Raw genomic sequence first — 22,647 nt, 5'->3', positions numbered from 1 at the left:
GTAAGGGGCGTAACATTTCTGTCACACGCTTGAGGAATTCGGCCAATCACAACGCACTGGATAGCTGGCCAATCACAGCACACCTCGCTTTTTCAGACTGATGAGCTTTGTAAAAATCGACGCGTTTCAGAAAGGCGGGGCATAGAGGAGCAACAATAATGTACAGTATGTGGAAAATAATGTTTTTTTTAACCTAAAACCACATAAATACATTTCATTACACAAAATACACCAAATAATGTTCTTTTTAGCAGCATCATATGACCCCTTTAAAACATTTTTAATTCACCTTGGATTTTGGGGCTTCTGTCCTAACCACAAGTACAGCAGTAAAAATCAACAGAAATTCAGCCTTCTAAAAGATTGTTTATTATTAATGGTTGTGTTTTTGAATTACAGCTATATAAAAAAGTCAGACTAAACAACAATGTTGGACTGATATCATTGCCAAAGGACAGCAAAGACGTCAATGTGGATACTCTCTGTAGTGTTGCGGGCTGGGGAAGACTGTGGACTAATGGCTCACTGAGCGATCGTCTAATGGAGGCATACGTGACTACACTAAATCACGTACAGTGTCAACGTAAATGGGGACCCAGCTACTCCGCCTTACAGATGATTTGTGCATATGGCGGTGGTGGATCCTGCAAAGTATGAACCAAAAATAAAATTATTCACAGACTTTATGATAATGTATGAACTGATTTTACTAGTGTTGTGTTGATCTGTGTTTCTTAACAGGGAGATTCAGGAGGTCCTTTGGTTTGTGGAGACACTGCAGTTGGTGTCACATCTTTTGGAAGTAAATTATGCTGCAATTCACCTGAGCATCCTAATGTGTATACTAAGATTTCAGCATATCTTCCTTGGATCCACCATATCCTCAGAAATGTAAAAAAGTAACTTCATGGAAAACAAAAAAGGAAGAAATTTTTTCATAAACTTTCATAAACCTTCTTTCAATAAACGTATCGCATGGGCAGCATCAATCAGTCGTAGTGTCCTCATTGTCACCACAGATAATTGCAATATTACATGGGACACACGTCCAAAGTCATTTCACATTAGTTCACTTAGTTGCCATCTTAGTAATACACTCAATTTCCAGTCAACACCAAAAGGTAAAGGAATAAAAAAGGTATCATAAATTGTGCTGTTTTTAACAACAACAACAAAAAAGTAAAATAAAATCAGACAGATCAAAATAAAATAAAATAAGCTTGGAAAACCCTCCAGGATTTAATTTGTAAAAAAAAAAAATAATAATAATTATGTAAAATCTTCATTTAAAAAAATTATAAAAATAAAGAAGGCTAATTAGTTGACCTTACTTCAAAAATAATAATAATTTCCTTATAAAAGTAAAGTAAAACACTTTTTAGTTTAGTTTTAAATTCATTTTAAGTTAAATATACTGGGTGTCTATTCCAAACAGCTCAACTTTAAGTTGAGCTGACTAATGTAAGGTTTTTGGAAACTTCTCCGTTGTATCAACCTGATGAGCAAACGGATTTATGTGTTAAAACCAAACCACCTTAAAAAGATCAAGTGTTTCTCCAGTTGAGTAAGTGCTACAGTTATTCAGCTACCAATAGCACACATGCATGTGCTAACATAACCAGAGAGACCACCACTGCATCAACAACTGCAATTATTAATGCTTTTTAAATAAAGCAGTGAATGGTCTTAACATTTCTAGACCAATCTTCGACCAAACCACAGGCTCTGCTCTACAGCACAACGCTAATACCCTCAAAATGCAGCGATAACAGAGACCCTTTTAAAACCAAACATAACATTAAAAGTTAACAGATCACTCACTATATTAACCTTATGCAAAGACATATAACACAACTCTTAATTTCAACATTCACTCCTAGAGTCTGAAGCAAAGCATTCTGGGAACTAGAACTTGATAGAATGGTATACAAATCAAATCAGTTTTCTGAGTAACAAAAGCATAGTACCCAAATAGTACTGACTATTATTATTATTAAAATAGTACTAGATTATTACGATTAAAATCAATAAATTGTTGTACATTAAGCAAAGTAAACTAAAAAGTGTGAGTTAGGACGTAGACCAATACCGAGATCCAACCAAGTACAGGACGTCACTTCTCAGACATTTCAAGACCTGACCAACGGTTTGGTGCAATCCAACATCAATCATGTTCAGTTGGTGAAAACAAGCGCCGTCCAATCAGACAAAACACAACAAACGTGTCTGTTACTCTTTTTCAGTGTCACTAAGTGAAGTGTGAATCAGCCTTTAGAGATCTAGCCACATAGACACTGTGATTCAGTTTTTCTAAGCTCTTACCAGATCTCTCGCATCTAATTTTACAAGAAACATTAGGCGTGGATTACATCATACATGGGGGAGAATAGTCTACTCCCATTAAGACCACAAACATAAGACCTATCTTTTCCACTTCAGTGCAAAATGAAAGCCACATCAAGGTGTGATAGAGGAAGTACGATCACTACTGGGTAGCTAAACCAGCCCATTTTGCATTAAATACCACCATCAACACTGAGGAGATCTTCAGCACTCCAGAGAAACCTTCCAAGAACAGCATCATGATCATCTCCGTGCTTTTGCTAGTCACCCTGCTACCATATCTGACTGCTCCAGGTAGAAAAATAATGGGAATGAACTGACTTATTGCATTGTCTTTTACATTTATCATAACTATGCAAATTAATGCATTAATGTTCATTTTATGCACTGTTTGCTCTAAACTGTAAGTTGATCTGAAAGAACATTTAGAAAAGTCTACTTCTCATTTAACCAACCTATACTAATTTTTCTCTTTTCTTTCTTAGCATCTGTGCAAGTGGGTATAGTAAACGGCACAGAAGCCAAACCTCATTCAAGACCCTACATGGTTTCAGTTCAAAGTGATAACAAACACAAATGTGGTGGCTTCCTTGTATCTGAACAGTTTGTCATGACGGCTGCGCACTGTTTTAAAGAGTAAGTGTGTGTGTTTTTTTTTTTTGAGTCAAAGAGAGTCCCATACTGCTGCAAAAGGGTCTTCACTTGGTGTGACTACTTTGGAAATGACACGTGCTATAATAGTACACAAACAAATGGGTCCACGACTCCTAAAATCTCAAAAAATAAAGGATCCTTATTGGCATTGATGGATGTATGAAGAACCTTTAATATATGGAACATTTCCATTGCACAAAAGGTTCATTAGATTATTAAAAAGTCTTCACTGAAGGGTTCTTTGGGGAGCCAAAAATGGCTCTTCAAAGGCATCACTTTTGGAAACGTTAGAGTTTAGGGAGTCTAACAATTAGTTTTTGAACACAAAATGTGCTTTAACTTAAACCAAAGCTAGAGTTAAAAAGCTAAAGTTGAGCTTTGAGCATGAGCTAAAGCTTGTGGCTTTGCAATGGAAGCATCATGGCAAAGTATGTAAATACATTAACATGGTTTCAAATGCATATTGTTTTAGGTCAAGCCTGAAATGCTAAACTAAATTTTGAACAGTCTTCATTTACCAGTAAACCATGAATGCATGTTTTCTTCCTCATCTTGACAGAGGAGAGAAGCTGACAGTTGTGGTTGGAGCTCATGATTACACTCATGGTTCTTGCCACATGGATGTGAAGTTCTACCACATTCACCCTGGGTATGAGTCTAAAAGTCTGCTAAATGACATCATGCTACTTCAGGTAAATGACTCAGCTTGGTTTTGCAGAGCAAACTGCAATAAAACAATTGTTTTCTTAACTATACGCTAAAGAACATTTTGAGGAACAGAAAAGTATCATGAACGTCCTACTCCCTTGGGCTTTGTTCACATTGCACACAATGCTGATTTGGTTTCACATCTGATAATAAGGACCAACTGGTCAGTTAATTTTGCAAGTGATGAAATACTTTAATTCATACAGTGCTGTCAATATCTGGTGTACATTGTTTCTCATACTAACAAAGTGATACAAAAGCTACTTGAAACCTGATTTGACTTTTCAGACTGAGACACATTGGAAACATTACTGATTTTGTGTTTTCTCTTTTGTTCTAATTACAAGATTTAAGATTGAATATGCCACAAAAAAAGATTTTTGTATCAACAAAACCTTAGAGATCTGATCCTATATGCTGCAAACTGAACAATATTTACAATATTTAATTACTATCATGTAATTGTTTTAAAGTATACCTTTACATTACATTTATAAATACAAAAAAGTTGGTCATCCAATTTGTATACATTTTGAAAATGATCAGCATTAATGACTGAATTTCTTGCTGTAGCTACATGAAAAGGTCAATAAGAGCAAGAACGTCAACTGGATCTCCATACCAAAGAAAAATAAGGACATCAAGACCAAGGTCAAATGCAGTGTTGCAGGATGGGGGAAAAAAAACACCAAAGGTGCAGCGAGTGCTAAGCTTATGGAGGTGGACGTCACCATCATTGATGCAAAAGAATGTAAGAAGTACTGGGGAAAAAATTACTCCACTTCACGTATGGTGTGTGCAGGTGGTCGCGGAGGATTTTGCCAGGTACTAAGAATCTTCTGGACAAATCAAAAATAGTGTGACAGTTTAATTTCATTAACAGCCTATAACTTTCATGACTTTTCTCAGGGGGATTCTGGAGGACCCTTGGTGTGCAATAATGTCGCAGTCGGTGTCGTTTCATTCAACGAGCTAAACAACTGTAACTCACCTAAGCTACCGAATGTCTACACCAAGATTTCCAAATTTCTAAGTTGGATAAAAGCTATTCTTGAAGGTGTGAAGCAAGAACTTGATTAATAAACATTTTATTTCAACAATGTAATCTGTTGATCATGTGTCGTTTCATTATGAATTTATTGAATAAATTATGACTGATTTTGAACACTTTTCTGTGGAAAGATGGTTTTGTCCCTTCTCGGCAGCCTTGGTTTCCTGTGGGGGTCGATCTCATTGCATGTGGTCAGAGACCCTGTGAGAAACAGTCTAGTTTGCAGAGACATCTTAAAAAGAAATGTTGATGCGTACGCAAGGTCATGAGACCTTGGCAAGGCCACAGCCTCTCCTCATATGCCATTGGTCAGGCAGCTCTGCCCAAACTCACACCATTGGTTGAACCAAGCTGGTCAGGGTTTTCAAAGCAAGTCAGCCATGTTTTGACAAACAGAGCCACAGTGTGTGTACCTTTCAGGAAAATCCACCTAAAAATGTACCATTTATAGAAATTAATGGAAAATTCACCCAAAAATAAATGTCATCATTTACTGACTCTTGTGACTTTTTCCTTCTGTGGAAATTGTCTATACAAATGGACGATGGGGACGATTTTTGGGTGAATTACAATGAAACCATGTTTAAACATAATAACTTTCACATTTTACACTCTCAGAAAAAAAAGTACAAAAGCTGCCACTGGGGTGGTATCTTTTCAAAAGGTACACTTTTGTACCTTTTAGGTACTAATATGTACACTTTAGATACTAATTTGTACCTTTAAGGTATACCAATACAGACTCTTTAGGTATAAAGGTGTGCCTTTTGAGAAGGTACCGCCCCACAGCTTTTGTACCATTTTTTTCTGAGAGTGTACATTTAATTAACATGCGTACGCAAGGTCATGAGACCTTGGCAAGGCCACAGCCTCTCCTCATATGCCATTGGTCAGGCAGCTCTGCCCAAACTCACACCATTGGTTGAACCAAGCTGGTCAGGGTTTTCAAAGCAAGTCAGCCATGTTTTGACAAACAGACCCACAGTGTGTGTACCTTTCAGGAAAATCCACCTAAAAATGTACCATTTATAGAAATTAATGGAAAATTCACCCAAAAATAAATGTCATCATTTACTGACTCTTGTGACTTTTTCCTTCTGTGGAAATTGTCTATACAAATGGACGATGGGGACGATTTTTGGGTGAATTACAATGAAACCATGTTTAAACATAATAACTTTCACATTTTACACTCTCAGAAAAAAAAGTACAAAAGCTGCCACTGGGGTGGTATCTTTTCAAAAGGTACACTTTTGTACCTTTTAGGTACTAATATGTACACTTTAGATACTAATTTGTACCTTTAAGGTATACCAATACAGACTCTTTAGGTACAAAGGTGTGCCTTTTGAGAAGGTACCGCCCCACAGCATTTGTACCTTTTTTTCTGAGAGTGTACATTTAATTAACTGAAGAAACATCCAGGAAATGTTGTGGTTTGCTCTGAAGGGAGGCCTGCCCTTTTACTTTGAGTAGTTTAAAAGTCAGTGACCCATTTTCAACATTCCACAAGCACAATGACATGCTTCACTGCGATCCTGTTCGCCACAGCTGTGACCACACTGCACATCACAGGTAGCTTCTTTCATTAGTAATCCTTAACCTTTACAAGTTGCAATTGTGCCTTTAAAGTTTATAGTTATTTCTGTCTTGTTTTTCTTAATAGTTGTGGTTGGAGTTGACATAATCAATGGGAAAAAAGCTTCAAAAAATTCCTTGCAATACATGGTCTCAGTGCAGAACAATAAAACACATGAATGTGGAGGATTTCTGATATCTCCTCAATATGTTCTTACAGCTGCACACTGTGCAAGGTAAGTTGTTCATTTTTGGAGCCATATTCATCACTGAATTAAATATCTAAGCTCTTGTTCCACCGAAAAAAAAAGTCCTATGACTTTGGAATGAGTAAATAATGATGGATGATTGGCATTCAGGAAAATGGGAGTTTGACTCTGCTTTATTTGATTCCAGTGGAGAGATGACTGTTGTTCTTGGCGACCATGATATTTCTCCACAGAAAAATCTAAAAAGATATGATGTGATTCGCAAATTTATACCAAAAACATTCAAAAACTTTAAGATGGGTAATGACATCATGCTTCTAAAGGTAAACACCTGTTGGGTTGTGATTACATTTTCACAAGAAGAACAAGACCAAACAAGTGTACATTTAATAACTAACTATTTGCATTTTCAGATTTCTAGGAAAGCAGTTTTGGAAAAAAAGGTGAAGACGGTGAAAATCCCACAACTACATTACAGCGTTAAAAGCAATACCCAGTGCTTGGTTGCTGGATGGGGTTCCACTAAACAGCGCAAAGTAGTCAATGACCTTTTGGCCTTGAATGTATCAACTGTTGACATCCACAACTGCAAGGAAGCATGGAAGAAATACAAAGAAAGCATCACAAAACTTCCACCAAACATCATCTGTGCTGGAGGATATAAACAGAATGGAGGAGTGTGCTTGGTAATAAACATACAGGAGAGACAGGGGCAAGTTGTCACAATTTCTTAAGTGCATAAACTATAAGAGGTTTTGAGACAACTGAGAAAGATAAAGTGTGACAACTAGCTCCAGTCTCATCTTCATATATATATATATATATATTTTTTTTATTTTTTTTGTTAGGGACGTTCCATTGTTCTACTATTAAACCCCATCTTCACATATATTCTTGCAGGGTGATTCTGGAGGTCCGCTGGTGTGCAATTCAATGGCAGTGGGCATTGTCTCCTTCAGCACAAAGGGGTGTAAATATCCTGATGTACCAAATATCTTCACTGATATTTCAAAATATGCACGTTGGATCAAAGCAATGATGAAGAAAAAAGAAACTTAAGTTTTTTTTGTCCACAGCACTTGCAAATTATGCTTAAACATAAAATGCTGCCCAAATAAAATTGTTTTGCTGATGACTTGTGTCTGTATTTTCACAATGAACTTTTCTGTGCATGCAGATTGCGGTTTTTGAGAAAAACTACCTCAAAATGTCCATGCTTTTGTGTATGTTATGGGTTACAATAATAATGCATTTATACAAGGACACAATAAATCAGGGATGGATAGTATATAAGATACCGGTGACTGAATTTTGGTTTGATATACACATTTGAAATGTGAATTTGAAATTTTCCATCAGTAGGGTACAAAATGAGTCATTTTCCTTCCAACAAAAGGTCAGTAAAAGGTGTTTAACATTCAGAAAAGTTGATTGTGAATTTTTTTTTCTAATTGATTTTTTGATGATACTAAAAATTGGGAATCCAAATACAATTTAAAACTCACATTTGTGTGTCTTTTATTTTCTAGTATGAATATATATACATATAGTAACAGGGTCACAAACTTAGCCTGTCATAACTGAAAACTGTAAAGAAGGTCAAGACCACAAAGGGGCAGGCCATCATTTAAAGCAGTGATAAAGACATTTGATGCGTTTAAAAGCAACTTTTAATTGTAGGTGATATTTAACAAACATATACACTAGTTTCACAACAAAAAACAAAGGATTTGTCCCAATCTGGGACACCCTATTCATAAAAGGCGCCACATCATTTTGTGGTACACGTTCTGTGCTGTATAAAATCTAGCAAATTCACTGCCTATCCATTTATCTACTGTACATTGAAAATAAGCCATGACAAAAAAAAAATATATATATATATATACAGGTTTGATGAAACCCAAAGAGCATTCACAGGAATCCATCAGAAATAGTCTAGAACAATGCTGCCAAAGAAATTAAACTGCACCTGAAAGACATCAGTTTTACCAAGATATGCTGGAGCAGATCTTGTATCGAAGGAAAGCAAAACATATTTGGAGTAAAGTAGCAAATTCTGCATCTTGCGTCATCACTGAATGTCATGTGGTAGAGAGCTATATAAATGACTGTGGTGGTCGTACCTGCAGCGCATTATGAAGATGAGTGCAGTGTATGGCCTGTTGCTCTCAGTGGCTTTGACGAGCTTGATACTGACTGGTTAGTAAAATCATGCTTAACTGATTATAAAATGATAACTGAACTGTTTTTCTCTAACGTGCATCTTTGCATCTTTATTTGCTTAGGCACATTTGGAGCTGATATCATCAATGGCAAAAAAGCCAAGAAGAACTCCATGCTGTACATGGCATCAGTGCAGATTGATGGAAAACACAAATGTGGAGGATTCCTGATCAACCCGAGCTATGTGCTCACAGCCGCACACTGCGATAAAAGGTAAAGCCAACTGTTAACCTGGAATATGTTTGGTGTTCAGCAAAACTGTTTACTAATATGCAATTATGTTCATGCTATGAATAAAGTGGTAACATGACTGTGATCCTGGGCACCCACAACATCAGTCCACAAGGAGCAAATCTGAGAAGATATACAGTGCAAAATAGACATAAGCACCCATCCTACAAAGATGCCAAAACTGGGAATGACATCATGCTTCTGAAGGTACAATATTCATAAATAAATGTAAATATATTATAAAATATAACAATATTAAGTTTATTATTAAATATAAATGTATAAATACTTAAATTTTATTTTAGAATTTAATAATAATACATACATTTACATTTTAATTATAAATTAAATAATTAGATTAAATAAACCATTAATGGTAATCACAAAGACCACACTTTTCATATGTGAAATTTTAGCTGTCCAAGAAGCTGAAAACCGGCAAAGGTGTGAAAACCATCAAAATCCCGAGCAAGGACAAACCCCTGAAGCCAAAGACCAAGTGCCAGGTTGCAGGATGGGGTCAAACTGAACAGGAAAATGTGGTGAATGATCTGCTGGTGACAGATGTGTCACCTATCAACTCCTCCATCTGCCAGACAATGTGGAAAAAAGTGCGAGTGAACCTCCCCAAAAACATCCTGTGTGCTGGGGGTTTCGAGACCAAAAGTGGCACTTGCCAGGTACGTCTAAAGCAATATTTTGGAGGAAGTTCATATTCTGTGAGTCTATATTCTTCTGAACTCAATACAAAATGTGTCTAGAATCAATCTCAAATGCATTGTCATTGCAGGGTGATTCGGGTGGACCATTGGTGTGCAGTGGGACAGCAGTCGGAATTGTCTCTTTCAACATGGGACGCTGTGACTACCCAAATGTTCCCAATGTTTACACTGAAATTTCAAAATACAGATTCTGGATCAAGGAGGTGATCAAAGGAGGTGCTTGATGCCTATGAAAATGCATTGTTTTGTTGTGCAGTATGTCAAGCTCAGCTTTTATGGTGCCATGTGAATGCTCGCTGTCAAACTTGTCAATAAAACTGAGAAAAGAACAACAAAAACACAATAAGCAATGACTCTGCATTTTTTCTTTCTAAAGCGCCACTTCAGAGAGAGCGAAACCAGTTAGGGGGCTGTTTAATTCTCAAACACTGCTAAAGTTCACCACCACATCCTAAGTTACACAACTGTCTTGTTAAACAAAAATAAACGTAGCACTGGGGGGAAAAAAAAGAGAAGACACTTACACAAAAATAAATGTATATTTTAAGCTTAATTTGAAAAGGCCTTAGGACACAAGCAATTGATTTGTTGTTGTTGCATGAAGCAGCCCAGGCTGGGAAAAAAAGAAAGAAAACGAAAAAGAAATTCCTCCAGAAAGAGCATCTGCCATCACATCAGTTACTCTACAACTAAAGTTCTCATCAGGGGTGACGATTTTTTTATCTTGATCGATCTTTAAGATGTCCACAACCTACTTTTCAAATGAATCATAGAGATTGTGATCTTTTATGTCCTATAAATGTGTCCTGTTTATTTCCGTATGCAAGTATATCTGTGCAGCTTTCAGTTGGCAAGACTTTTTTAAGACAGCACAATCAAGAATCAAAGATGAATGAGAAAGTAAAGAGTTTCTTCTCTCTGTGTGCGAGCTCCGAGATGGAGCGGAACTTGGACATGCAAAGTATATTTTGGGCTTCAGGTGCATGCATCAAACACACAAGAAAATATTTAAAAATGCGTACTTTTGTCATCACAAATTGGTTATGTCTTCGTGAATGTAAACAGTTGGGAGAAAATAAGAGGTGTGTCGGTATATTAGACAGGTGCATTAGGTCTTAAAGTGACAGTAACCTAATAACCCTGCTGTTGTCTATATCATTAATGTTAATCAAACAAAAGAAAGAGAGAAAATTGCTCAATGCTCTTGACTGGATAATTTTTGGAGCTTTAATAGAATTCAGTGTATATTTCATTCATACAGGTTTTTTTGTTTGTTTGTTTTGTTACATTTGATTACTTTATTCAATTTTTGTGGAATTTCTTACCTGAATACTATTGTTAGATATCCTTATCTGAAAAATTTAAAGCAATGTTTATTTGTTCTATTGTTTGTCATTTGTGTCTTTGTTTTAACTATTTACTTGCCCTCAATAAGCTTGAGAACTTTTATTAGTTATGGTAGTAGGGCCTACTAGTTTTTACTGCTCAGTAACTTGCTAAACTGTCTGTAAAACCAACAGGAAATGCACAAACCCCTAATATGTTTCCAAGCAAATACATGTTCTTTAATCAACATGTTCTGGTAAGACGACATGTGCGGCCACTGCAAAACTTTCAAAATGAGTCAGGACGTGCAGAAAAGTGTTGGGGTCTATCTTGACATGAAAGCAGCATTACTCTGCGGTAAAGCTGAAAAGTGTTACTAAGTAATGCTTTCATGTGGTTAGACTGACTCCAATCTTAATCTAGTCTTACCAAGCTTTAAACAAATAGTAGTTGTTAGCAAACACGTTAACGCAGAAGAACTACATCCCTCAAAATATTTGACATGATTTATTTTACATTAGACAGAGAAACATGGGATTATAAACTATACAAAACTCAGTTGCAGTCCTTTTGTGCCTATATAAAAAGGGTGAATTTTGGATGGATCAAGGGGAAGATCAATGCCAAAATAGAACATTTCCAGAAAGAGATTTCTCAAATAAATAAAAGAGCTGAATAACAATATACATATAACCCACTTATATTATGATCTTCAAATTATTTTTGATTCATCTCAATGCTTTACAACTGTATTTTTCTGTTACCGAAGAGCAAAATTGAGTTTGTACCATTACTATCCTCATAATAATTCTAATTTTTGTTCCATAACGGAATTTAGTCTGTGACATATATGCAGGGGAAAAGCTTCTCGAAGTGTGTAAGTCTTTTCATCCACTGAAATATTTCGAGAGCATCTAATACTAACTTTAAAGTTCTAAATGCTCATTTTGTGAGGTCTTTAACGTATTGGAGGCCTTGTTTGGTGTAGTCACTAACTGTGGACGGGGTGACCGATAGGGCATGGATAGACTTCTGGACCCCTGAGTGAAAAAAATGGAGCGATCACAAGACTACATTATATTCATATTATATTCACATTACATGTGTGGTAAAAACTGATTATATACAAGCATCTTCCACCAAATACACTTTTACCTGAGTTCCATGCATCCAGTGGTGAGAACTCAATTTTGGGCGTGGCATGAAGCTAAAATGATTTATAAAAAAAAAAAAAAAAAAACATTATAACAAACTGACTTGAAACAACGCAGGAAAATACTACACAGACACCACCATAAGAAGTATTCTGGTCAGCATTACACATCAGTTGCAAATGACACATATACTACCGTTCAAAAGTTTGGGGTCGGTAAGATTTTTTTTTAATGTTTTGAAAGTCTATTACGTTCACCAAGGCTGCATTTATTTGATCAAAAATACAGTAAGGATTATTGTGAAATATTATTACTGTACTGTTTTCTATTTGAATGTATTCTAAAATGTAATTTATTCCTGTGATGCAAATCTGAATTTTCAGCATTTTCTTTAGTCACATGATTCTTCAGAAGTCATTCTAATATGCTGATAATATGCTGTTCTGCTGGTTTTTTTTTTGAAAACTGTCATACTTTTTTCATGATTCCTTGATAAATAAAAAGTCCAAAATAATTTTGAAAAAGAAATCTTTTGTAACATTATAAAAGCTTTTCCTCTCACTTTTCAACCCTCTACATTGCGAGTAAATGTATTTCATAAGTATAGTATTTCAGTCTGGCGTATTTCATTGTCACGCCTTTGTAAATGAATATAGGGTATGGTTTAGTTGATGAATTCAGTGCTGTCATCTATATATTTTTTTTAAATACTACCTCTTAAGTAGAGTCACAGGCTCTACTTTTAGGTTTCATTAATACACTCAGTTTCAGGACTTTTCATACCTCAAAGCCAAAGTACTTCATCCACTCCTCCACAGCAGGTGGGATGGCAGCTTTAGCTCGACCCAAGGTGACCGATCCCTCTTTGCTATCTCCAAGAAGTCCTGAATCATATGCAACATACAGGGCGCCACCTGCAATGGTCACTTTTGTTGCAAATCTGAAACATACATCAACACAAATTCAGTCATTCAAAGTCAAAAGGCCACATTGAGATAAAACAGCAGTTATTTACAAACTACTTGGGTTATTGTGACACAAACTATATGGTTATTTTAATTCAACTCAGATTCAAAACAAAAAGCCAATATTTACACAGCTTAAGTTTTTGCTATACTTACTAGCTCCCCTTAATCTACCATGAAGATAGCTACTCAAATACATGCTAATTTAATTTATAATATAAAAATGATAAAACTATACAAAATATAATAATGCACAAATATGTCATTCAGCATAACTCCCAAGCCCAAACAGACACTTGTAAGCGAACTGCTAATTAGCTCCATATGCAACAACGCAAAAACACTTACTTGAATACAGGCAAAATCTTTGCAGCCATGGTCCTAAAAGCAATAGTATGCTATTAAGCACAAAACTGTGAAATAAAACCCTACTTTAGAATAGATTTTTGCTCTGAGTTGACAGCGAACTCCACTGACAAGGGCATTTGCGCCTGCAGAACGAGCGGGTAGCAATAAAGCTCGCTTTGAATGCAGTAGGACTTCCTCTATCCGCACGTTCGACAAAATAAACGTCGGGTACATAAAAACAAGTTATATGTGTTATGTGTTATATGTAATTTTAAAAATTCAAAATAATTAAAATTAGACGATTGCAAGTGCTACTTTAATAGAAATTTGGTGTTATTTATTCGATGAATGTGCCGTCATAATAATCACTGAACTTGCTGTCAGCCGTTTGTTTCAGTATCATCAAAGTCCATTTAAGTATTCATGTCTTTGGTATCATTAATTAATTGTATTAATCAATAAAAAGACTTAATTTCATGTAATAGGCCTACTGTGATTGAGTAAACAGGATCTCTCTATTAACTTAAAAGCCAAGTCACTCGATAGTTTAACGTACTGAAAATTAATCTAATAACCTTGACTTTCGGTTTTTATTTCCTAGCCAGTCATTTTCTGACACACACACACAGACACACACACCCACACACGACAGAAAAATCACAACTTAATTAAAACATCATTTGAAATATAACGAAAACGATTGCTAATACCCCCGTTCAGTGACCGCAGTAAAGATAGTTTGCGGTTTGATATTCAGATTTATTTTACAAAAACATTGTTTTAGGTCGAGCTCGATTTGTGAAAACTTTCACAATCGCATTTTATCGCGTGGCAGTGTTTATCTTTGCTCTGCCCCCCGTTTTTTGTAGCCTATAATAATGTCATTCGGTGCTGTTCCTGTGAATAACGGTTTCAAATTCATTAGGTAAATGAGCACATACACATATACATTTGTACACTTTGTTTGACAATAAAGTTTTGGTTGTTGTACCTTTCCTTGAGTAATTGGCTTCAATATTCTGATTTGCAAAAGTTTCACAGTGCAGTGTTGGTCAGTTAACCCTTCCCTGATTCATTAAATAAGCAAAAATAATAAAGATATAGGGACTGATTTATATACTATATATTTGTAGATACATTGCAGGATAAAATAGTAATAATCAAGAAAAGAAAAATGGAAAAATAGAATATATAAAAAGAATAATATAATTTAAATAAACAACAATATATGCATTGCATATACTTTTATACAGATGTTTAAAAAAATGTCCTAATACGTATCATTATAAAGACATTATAAGAACCATTAAATTAAATTAAATTATCATTTTTTTGTATTATAGAATCTTAAAATTAATATATTTTAATTTTAAAATTAATATGCATACACATAACAACATAACAACGCCGGCAGTATTTCAGCACTTCACAGAAGCACAGCGACTCTTCATGGCCACCTTAAATGCGCAAAAAAAAATATAATAATAATAATAATAATAACAATAATTAAATCTACAGCAATATATGCACATGTATATATACAGATGTATAAATAATATAATTATATGCATATAAAGGCATTATAAGAAGCTTAAACTGCAATGTAATTGCAAAATTAAATTGTATTGCAGAAGCTTACATTTTTTTTACAAAACATAATGACATAAATTAACGCCGGCAGAACTTTAACACTTCAAAGGATAGCATAGCGACTCTTTATGGCCACCATAAATCATCAAAATGTGCAAAGATCAAAATGTAGAAGAAGAAGAAGAAGAAGAAGAAGAAGATCAATTGTCAGTGCGTTGACATAATTGTGCTCAACATTTTGTCCTATGCGCAAATGCACTGATGTATTGTTAGCACACATTAATCATAAGTTATGACTGAAAATATATGCATAAATTAATTTGATCCTATTAGCTATTTATAAATAAATAAATAAATAAATAAATAAATATCAACATCTAGATAAAAAAGGCTTCAATAATATTAAAACTTTTTAAAAATATATAATGACATTAAAGCAACGCTGGCAGTATTTCAGCACTTCAAAGGAGGACAGCGAATCCTAATGGCCACTTTCAAAGCGCAAATGCAAAATGCACCAAAATGTCAAAGCTACTTAAGCGCTAAACTGTTTTTCCACATTAAAAAAAAAACTTATTTTCAAAAATAGCTATGATATTCTGAATAATAAAATAAAATAATAAATTACAATAAATATTTTTAATTACATGTTTCCCCTCTTTTTTTAAATACAATTTCTTTTCGTGCTGTAATTCACAGAGGACACAGTGATCCATCACACGTGGAATAGAGCGATTGCATGGTTATTACTTTGGCATATTGCTTCAGCATTTCGGGCTTTATTCATATTTTTACCACAGGCTTTCAAAACAATACTTGCTGAATACCTCATTACGGTAAATCCTGCACGTTTGATTCAGAAATGTCACGCTAGATTAATCACTAAAATAGGCCAGCGTGGTAAAAGCACGCAAAAAAAAAAATAGGTCTAAAGCATGGTGCTCCAGACATTTGGAGTGAATGTGGAGGGGTTGAAAGACTAGTTGAAAAGTTTTTAAAGTCTGAGATTCATCTAGAGAAAAGGATACCATGGAATTCCATCATATGGAGTGAGGTAGCCCAAAAAGTTTTTGGAAGTGACACACTTAAATACCGAAAGTGGCTCTCAGTTGTATGGCACAGTAACCGGAAAAATGTGCGGTCAACTGTTTTTACACATTTCCGAAAAAAAATTAAGCTTACTGACCACCTGGATAAGAATGAGGAAGACAGTACAGATGCAGAATCAGATCATGATTGTCTGTTCAATGACATGGCTGAGGAAATCAATGAACTTGATTGCTGCTTTGAAGAAATTCATACACATGAAGACTTTAAAGAGCATGAGGGTGACACCAGTGGTGTACCAGACCATACAGGACAAAACAAACAAAGCCAGTGGAGACCAACAACAACAGGTAAAAAGAAATTAAAAATTCACATAACCAGTAAAGACTGGAGAAAAATAGCGCCTAAAAAAGGACAACTAAAACTCAGAACACCTTGGACTCACATAATTTACAAACAGTTCAAGAAAATAAAACCATCGTGTCCAATTGCATTTAAATACCAGAGAGTTAGATGTCTTCACAGTCGGAAACATGGACCATATATGAGGTTAAAGGCAGTGTGCACATTCTCTGATTGCAAGGCCAAATATGTATTTACCTGTAATGAGCCACCACAACACAACAGAAAAATTACCATCTGTGTCACCCAATTTGGGCGTGTCAGACATGCAAAAGAAGAACTAAAATTTCATAGGGCAAGTTACACACGCAGAGGCAAAATAGCTAAGGCGCTAAAAAATGGAATTTCAAATTTCTACTACAGAAAACTGAGTTCCACTCCAACTGCAGAGCTCATAGCTGGAAACATTTCAAAATGCCTCACAAAAAATGTTCTAAAAACCATATCCTCTGAATTTAAAAGGAGCCTCCGGTTCCATGACAATGTTGTCATGGAGCTGATGATAGCTCAGAAAATACTCAAAGAGTGTGACACAGGATTTTTCAACTTTCCTGGGTACATGCAACATTTGCAAGTTGATCCTTTTGCGGTGCAAATGTACACAGAACAGGGAATGGAAATCCTTGTGTCACACTTGCAGGACAACCAAAACACATCCCTCTATCTGGATGCAACTGGAGGAATAGTGAGCAAAATACCAAATCAAGTTAAGAGAGTGCTGTATTATGCTCTTGTTCTCCCAGGAGATGGTACAAACAAACCGCCGCTTCCCGTTACAGAGCTGCTGACAAATGAACACAATGTACCAAATATTTCAAGCTGGCTGCTGAAATGTGTGCACAGTGTCAGCAAATTGACCTCTGTCCGAGTACATCGCATCGAGACAGATTTCAGTTGGGCACTGATACAAAGTGTTCTCATATCATTCAACAAAGAAAATGTTGATACATTCTTAGAAAGGGCACACAAAATCTGTCATTTCCAACTTCAACGGAAGGATGTAATGAGGTTCACTGTTGTGCATATCTGTGCTGTACACATGGTGAAAACCTTTTCAAATGCAGCCAGAAAACAGACAACAGACAAAGGATTGCACAACTTTGCTGTGTTCTGCTTTGCACTTTTGCAAAATAGCATAACTCTTCAGCAGGCTAAGGCAATCTTTTTGCAGATGTGCTTTGTCTTTTTGGCTGAAAAAAATACACCAACTGTGGAAACTGCAGTTGTCAAACTCAACAATTACATAAAGCAAATTGCTTTAGATGTTGAGGATGACATTTTCCTCAAGGCAAGCATCCCGGCAGAAGATGATATTCAAATGTCCAAAAACACAATCATTGGACGCTCCCAGTTTACCTCTGAGTTTATCAAAGTCAGGGAGGAGTCCATGGACCTATTGGAGAAAGAAGAGATGTCAAGCAGTGTGGAAGACAACGTGTACAGATGTGAAGGGATTATCAATCTCCTGACAGGGCACTACTTGGGTCTTTTCCCACTATGGAGTGGCATTTTCCTTGGAAACATGGAAAAGTATGCCACAGAGTCCAAAAAAACACCTGAACCAACAGTACAAGACACGAGAACCAGGGATACAAATAGCCATGTAGAATGTTGGTTTGGCATTTTGAAAAATTCCATCTTACAAAGAAGAAGAAAAATGAGGCCAGCAGATTTTATCTGCACACTTCATTCTTCTTTACAAGGACGCTACCACGAACACATAATTGGACATGGTCTGTCAGTTGGATCCAAACGTTCAAAAGCAAAAAGAAAAAAGGAAGCAACAGAGCTAACTGAAGAGCAGTGGGCAAAAAGGGTAACTGCTCCCCGAAAGTCCAAGTACTACAATGTCCCTGTAATCATGCCTGTCCCCAAAAAACAAAAAGGCAGACAAAAGGAGAAATAATACCACTTCTGATAGAAATGGCAAAATTGACACAGATGTCAAAGCCTCTACAACAGCCATTCAAACAATGGCATGTAATGTATGGAAGGAGAATGTTCAACAATTGCATAACACCAAGCAGGTAAAGACATGGTCAGAAACAGCTGCAATCAACGATCCCCAGGAAAAGGTAATCGTTTTTATGTTGTCAGAAATATATATACTGTATATATATATATAGAGGGAGAGAGAGAGAGAGCGAGTGTTCCTGTGGCTCAGTGGTAGAGCATTGTGTTAGCAGTGCAAAAGATCATGGGTTCAATTCCCAGGGAACACACATACTGTTAAAAAATGTATAGCCTCAATGCACTGTAAGTCGCTTTGGATAAAAGTGTCTGCTAAATATATATATATAAATGCAAATAAAACAGTCTTCCAGATGCATGCTCTCTGGGAGACAGACATTGAAGAAGCTGTCATTGCTGCGCTGCCTTTGAATCAAGAGGACAAAAACCTTAAGGTTTTGAGAGTTACAGACTTTAAAACACTGTGCCCTCAACAATGGCTATGCGGAGAGGTAAGATGTTTTAAGTAAAATACTTGTTAAATAATGAACATCAATCATAACTCCGTTGTTATTATTATCTTTTTTTCTAAATGCCTATTTATATTACAGTGACTACACTCTAAGAAAATGGTACACACATTGTTATTCATATGCATATGTACATGTTTTTTTATTTGGTACTACTTTAACAAGTGTAAAAATTCTGTGGAAATACAAGCATACAAAAACAAGTACAAAATTGACACTCAACAACACTATTAATGTTGGCATACTACAGGTAAATAAATAGAAAAATATTTATTATGACTAAAAATGACATTTCCAGCCATATTGCTCTTCATCAGACAAGGCCAAACACAAGTAGTCCGTTACATACTGTAAATCAGAGTACTACACAAAATTATAGACCATATGACTACAGTAACATTACATGACATATGTAACCATTGTTTCCTTAGGTGTTCATATTTTTATTGTAATAATTTCAAGTTGTAATATGTAGTGAGAACATTTTGTTTGATCAATAACATGTATGAACAATCACAATGTATGAACGTCTTCAGTAGTCATTTTAACAATATCTTAATTAAGCAGCAAAAAATGCAACATACATATTTTCAAAAGGCATCTGTTGGCGTACTGTAATGTAAAAATCCTGTATTTGATAAATGATTCATCTAGATATATTATTCATTATTTACCCATTTAGATCTGTAAATAACCCTTTTAGCTTCAATTTTATTAGGATGGCTTGATGAAGGCAACTTAATGATCTGCTTTTTAAGCTTTATTATTATTATAATTTATTTTATTTTTGTTGCACCCACTACAAACAGACCATTGAATACAACCTCTGGACGGTGAAAACTCAACACGAGGCAGCAAAAAAAGTACTGATCATTAATCATTACACAGCTGGTGTAATAATGAATGCAAAAGATGAGGTCATAAAGAGACATTTAATGTCAAAGGTAATGAATTTCTACTTATCTCTCTCTTTAAATAGCAACACATTTGCATTCCAATGCATAAATGTAGCACAAGATTGTGTTAACAGTTGTCATATTAGACACTAAGCAATGCCTGCTTAGATGTTGTTTGTTACTCTGGTTTTATTTATTACTTTATTTCTAAAGCTATACTTTAGCGCACAATACCTTGCCAAATTTATTAATATATTTGTATTAAATAATATGTTTTGTTTAAATTGCATTTAATGTTTTTTTACACAGTTGAAATTTGATGATTTTGATGCAGCAGTTGGGGCACTTAATGTACATTGTACCCACTGGACCTTGGTGGTAAGTGTTGTAGTTGGTACAATAATTTCATCCTGATGATAGGCTTCCCTTTTTCATTAGTAAATTTCAACCCTTTTTAGAATGAAGAAACTGTTTGGACCATATTTATTTTTAATATTTTGTGTAAATGTTTTTGAAAAAGTGAAATGTGTATTGCATGTAGAATTTATAGTCATTACTATGAATATATGTAATCGTGAGGTAAACAGCAAATAGAAAATGTTGGCATACTACAGGTAAATAAATAGAAAAATATTTATTATGACTAAAAATGACATTTCCAGCCATATTGCTCTTCATCAGACAAGGCCAAACACAAGTAGTCCGTTACATACTGTAAATCAGAGTACTACACAAAATTATAGACCATATGACTACAGTAACATTACATGACATAACCTCAACTAAAAAATAAATAAATAAATATAGTACAACAGTGATATAAACAATGGTATGTAAACAAAAGACAAAAAAAAAAGCTAAATTAAAATGAAAGTAAAACCACAAGATAAATGAAAGACCATCATGAATAATAATAATAATAGTTATAAATTATTAAAGAAAAATGGGTTGACAATTTATTTCAACGTCTTTCAAACACTTTCCATATATTTCTCTACACCTTGTATTAATCTGAGAATCTGAGTATATCTGGCTACATCTGGCTTATTATAAGGGTTACATAAAATATGTGTCATAAAGTGTCATTACAGGGTGCCAGTTTTTACAGTATAAAATATTGTAATGTTGTTTTTTTATATTTTTCATTTTCAGTTTTTAAATGCTGCTTCAAAAGAAGTGTCAGTTATAGATCCGTTAGGTTCAAATGAGGAAGAACAGTCTAAGACAGCAGGAGAAAGATTTAGGTACTTTTAAATTCCATCGTTTGTTGCATTTAATCAAGCTATACATATAGATGCTGAGACTGTTTGCAATTGTTTTTTAGGAGGTTCTTCCAAATGTGCCACAACATTCTGGGCAGAAAAGACTGGTGTAATATCAGATGGAGGCCAATGAAAATTAGCCACACAAACCAGCAGGATGTAAGTAGTTGTGGGGTGTTTGTTATGAAGGTATAGAAATATATTTAACATACAGTATATGGACAAACACATTCAGACAGTAAGGATAAATGTTCTATATGATATAACAATCTTTTCTGTTATTACTTTTAGTTTGGCGAGGTAATACTCTCAGAATTCCCTAATGTCCCCAACAATATTTCCATCGACGCAAGCCTGGAGGCAGTAACTGCAATTAGGCAACAGATGGCAGCTACTATTTTAGCGACTTCAGGTATAAACAGTTGTTTATTTATTGGGATAAATTCCAAAATAATTTCTTCTTCAGTTGTGATTGCTGCTATAAAGTGAGCTTTAAAAGTTATCCTTGATTTTGTGGCAGAGCCTATTCAAAGTGTTTGCCAGCTGTGTGGCTGCAAAGAGACAGCTGAGAATGCACTCTGGGTGAGTAATAAGTAATTTTGAGTCTCTCTGTCAGATTTTTTATAACCATTACAGCAAAATTATTTTGTGCGAATTGATACATACAATAATGCAAAACTGTTTTATTAAAATTTCATTACAAATCAGATCCAGTGTGATAGCTGCTTGCTCTGGACACATACAAAGTGCACTGACCTGACACAGAAGGAGGTGGACTCAGTAACCAAGGATAACAGTCCATGGTTTTGCAAATTTTGCATTGTGTAAATAAACAGACAAGATAGGGTACTGCTTTCAATTGCAGTGTCATATCATGTGTATAAGAAATGTTCTTTAAAAATGTCAAAAATAAGACAATGATGTTGTCAGGCATTACTGTGGATTAAAAATAATTTTGAAAACTGAAACTAAAACCGTAAGACAAAATAATACAGAAAAAAAGTTGTGTTAAATGCGTTCAATGACTTTCAAACTCTATTTTCAACATCTTGTATCAATCTGAAAGGTTATTAAAAAATATAAACGAAATACAGTGAAGTTGACAAGCCTTACTGTGAACAAAGGTACTGAAAGTAAAAACATAAGATTAATGAAAAAGGACAAATTGGATTAAAGCTGAAAACTGTAAATGTGAAAGTCAAGATTATTTGTTGGTTTCCTCTTCAAGTGTTGTGCTAAAACAAATATAAAGAATTAATACACCTCATATGTACATAATTTAAAACATAAGTACTATTTTCCAGTTAAGCTACATGTATCAGACAAATGGCTTTCTCAGCCCTGTAACACTACCTTTACAATAAAGCTGTTAATTAAAATGTTTCTGACTGGCGAATCAAAAATGTCACAGATCAGAATAGTGATGTTAGTGACCCAGGGAAGGGTCAGCTGACC

At 35.1% G+C, this 22,647-nt stretch overlaps 4 protein-coding genes across 4 annotated transcripts in view; 3 read left to right on the top strand and 1 right to left on the bottom strand.

Moving 5' to 3' along the window:
* The window catches only part of LOC107655191 (complement factor D-like), a 2,727-nt gene extending 1,748 nt beyond the window's left edge, over positions 1-979 (top strand). Inside the window, exons 4-5 of the mRNA XM_016442612.1 lie at positions 400-651; positions 742-979. Of these exons, the coding sequence (XP_016298098.1) occupies positions 400-651; positions 742-903 (414 nt within the window). The 3' untranslated portion in view covers positions 904-979. The remainder of the gene's footprint in view (positions 1-399; positions 652-741) is intronic.
* A 1,218-nt stretch (positions 980-2,197) lies between these two features.
* On the top strand, positions 2,198-7,734 carry LOC107655169 (granzyme B-like). The gene is made up of 9 exons (XM_016442592.1): positions 2,198-2,637; positions 2,829-2,979; positions 3,557-3,689; positions 4,279-4,530; positions 4,615-4,762; positions 6,555-6,570; positions 6,965-7,229; positions 7,444-7,513; positions 7,721-7,734. Exons 1-9 carry the CDS (start codon positions 2,583-2,585, stop codon positions 7,732-7,734), a joined length of 1,104 nt encoding a protein of 367 aa, XP_016298078.1. The 5' UTR covers positions 2,198-2,582.
* Positions 7,735-8,408: 674 nt separating this feature from the next.
* LOC107655189 (kallikrein-7-like) lies at positions 8,409-10,232 on the top strand. Its single transcript, XM_016442610.1, has 5 exons — positions 8,409-8,745; positions 8,832-8,982; positions 9,069-9,207; positions 9,417-9,680; positions 9,791-10,232. The coding sequence occupies exons 1-5, from the start codon at positions 8,682-8,684 to the stop codon at positions 9,944-9,946; spliced, it is 774 nt and encodes a 257-aa protein (XP_016298096.1). The 5' UTR covers positions 8,409-8,681; the 3' UTR covers positions 9,947-10,232.
* A 935-nt stretch (positions 10,233-11,167) lies between these two features.
* LOC107655188 (MICOS complex subunit MIC13) lies at positions 11,168-13,690 on the bottom strand. The gene is made up of 4 exons (XM_016442609.1): positions 13,516-13,690; positions 12,986-13,142; positions 12,204-12,255; positions 11,168-12,088 (listed from the first exon to the last, which is right to left on the bottom strand). The coding sequence occupies exons 1-4, from the start codon at positions 13,542-13,544 to the stop codon at positions 11,991-11,993; spliced, it is 336 nt and encodes a 111-aa protein (XP_016298095.1). The 5' UTR covers positions 13,545-13,690; the 3' UTR covers positions 11,168-11,990.
* Between the last annotated feature and the right edge of the window lie 8,957 nt (positions 13,691-22,647).

The sequence above is a fragment of the Sinocyclocheilus anshuiensis genome, unplaced genomic scaffold (genome assembly GCF_001515605.1).
Source record: "Sinocyclocheilus anshuiensis isolate Anshui unplaced genomic scaffold, SAMN03320099.WGS_v1.1 scaffold735, whole genome shotgun sequence".
Lineage (NCBI taxonomy): Eukaryota > Metazoa > Chordata > Actinopteri > Cypriniformes > Cyprinidae > Sinocyclocheilus > Sinocyclocheilus anshuiensis.
Note: the sequence above shows the minus strand (reverse complement) of the source record. Positions and strands in the feature narration are given on the sequence as shown.